The following is a 1285-nucleotide window of genomic DNA, read 5'->3' as shown; positions in this document are numbered from 1 at the left end:
GTGTGTTTGTGTGTGTGTTAGCAGAAAGAGAGAGATAGATAGATAGAGAGAGAGAGAGAACGAGAGAAAAAAAAGAGGGAGAGAGAGAGAAAGAGAGAGAGAGAAAGAGAGAGAGAGAGAGAGAGAGAGAGAGAGAGAGAGAGAGAATTGTGCATCACTAAAAAAAAAAAACTTTTAAAAATCTCGGATTGTCGCTTCACTCCTAGATCTAACTCTTTGCAAGTTTTAAAATACATTTAAAACGTTCTATGAATACTCATAATCAACACTTTTGTAACCCACATATTTATCGTTGGAAAACACATTGTCCTCCTCATCCCCGTTGTTCTTCCGGTCCGCAAACACTTCAGGCGGGGAACAGTCGTAGTCAAATATGACGCAATCGTGTGTCACAGCAGATCGGAAATTGCGCAGGATCTTTAGGGGAACGCTACGAAAAGCACGAACAAGGTATTCGTCTCGCTGTTTCTTCCTAACCTCTCTAATTCCCGAATGTTTGAGAGCGTGCAAAGACAATTGCGTGAAGCGCTGGGCTGTCAGCTGTGTGTACTCTCTCAGAGAACGCACTGGATAATCCTGGTACTCGTTCAGAAATCCTCGTATTTTAAAGAGTTTCCAAACTCGTTTTAAAACTGAGTCCAGAACAATCTCGTCAGTGATGCCGAACTTCTTTAACGCAAGGAAGGTTCTTTTACAAACATCAGAGACGATACTAATCTCGTTGTTTCCCTCGATATCCCCCATACGCTCGAGTATCTGTGACTGGTTCAGGAATTTGAGAATAAACTCGGTATCATTGTTGAAAGTTTCCATCTTCCCGATGAAGTCAAAATGGACGCCGCAAGGTTTACATATTTGGGAGCTTGGTGTGAAGTGGACGTCGACCTTATCGTGGCCGTGGGTGTAAAAACCCAGGGAGTACTGCAGGCTCTCAGCAAATGTCACATTGAGACGATTGAGGAGCCAGTCTCTTGTCACAGGGTCCAGCGTACCGTTAAAACTGCTGGGTCTGCCATTCGAACCCCGAATTGTTTCTGCGATGGGCATCGTCTCGAAAGAAAACACGAAGAGCTTGTCGCAATAACCCGAGAAAGCTCTGCGGTAGGGATCTCTCGTGAACATGAACTTGATGGAGGAGAGAAGGGCAGTCTGGTAGTGTCGGGCGGGTTGCTGATTCAGTGACAGAGTGTGGACACTCTTGTGGATGTCTAGACTGGAGAGTTCTAGAGGAGAGACATCCTGGGAGGCGGTGCGAGTGGGCGGTGGGGGTGGCAGGAGGTGGAGC

The 1285-nt window shown here is 46.2% G+C and overlaps 1 protein-coding gene across 1 annotated transcript in view; it reads right to left on the bottom strand.

Moving 5' to 3' along the window:
* Positions 1–186: 186 nt before the first annotated feature.
* LOC101848867 (carbohydrate sulfotransferase 11) overlaps positions 187–1285 on the bottom strand; it is a gene marked incomplete in the record, with an annotated part of 9051 nt that continues 7952 nt past the window's right edge. Inside the window, 1 exon segment of the mRNA XM_013090585.2 lies at positions 187–1239. Coding sequence (XP_012946039.1) covers positions 247–1239 — 993 coding nt within the window.

Source organism: Aplysia californica, unplaced genomic scaffold (genome assembly GCF_000002075.1).
Source record: "Aplysia californica isolate F4 #8 unplaced genomic scaffold, AplCal3.0 scaffold01350, whole genome shotgun sequence".
In the NCBI taxonomy this organism is placed as follows: Eukaryota; Metazoa; Mollusca; class Gastropoda; order Aplysiida; family Aplysiidae; genus Aplysia; species Aplysia californica.
Note: the sequence above shows the minus strand (reverse complement) of the source record. Positions and strands in the feature narration are given on the sequence as shown.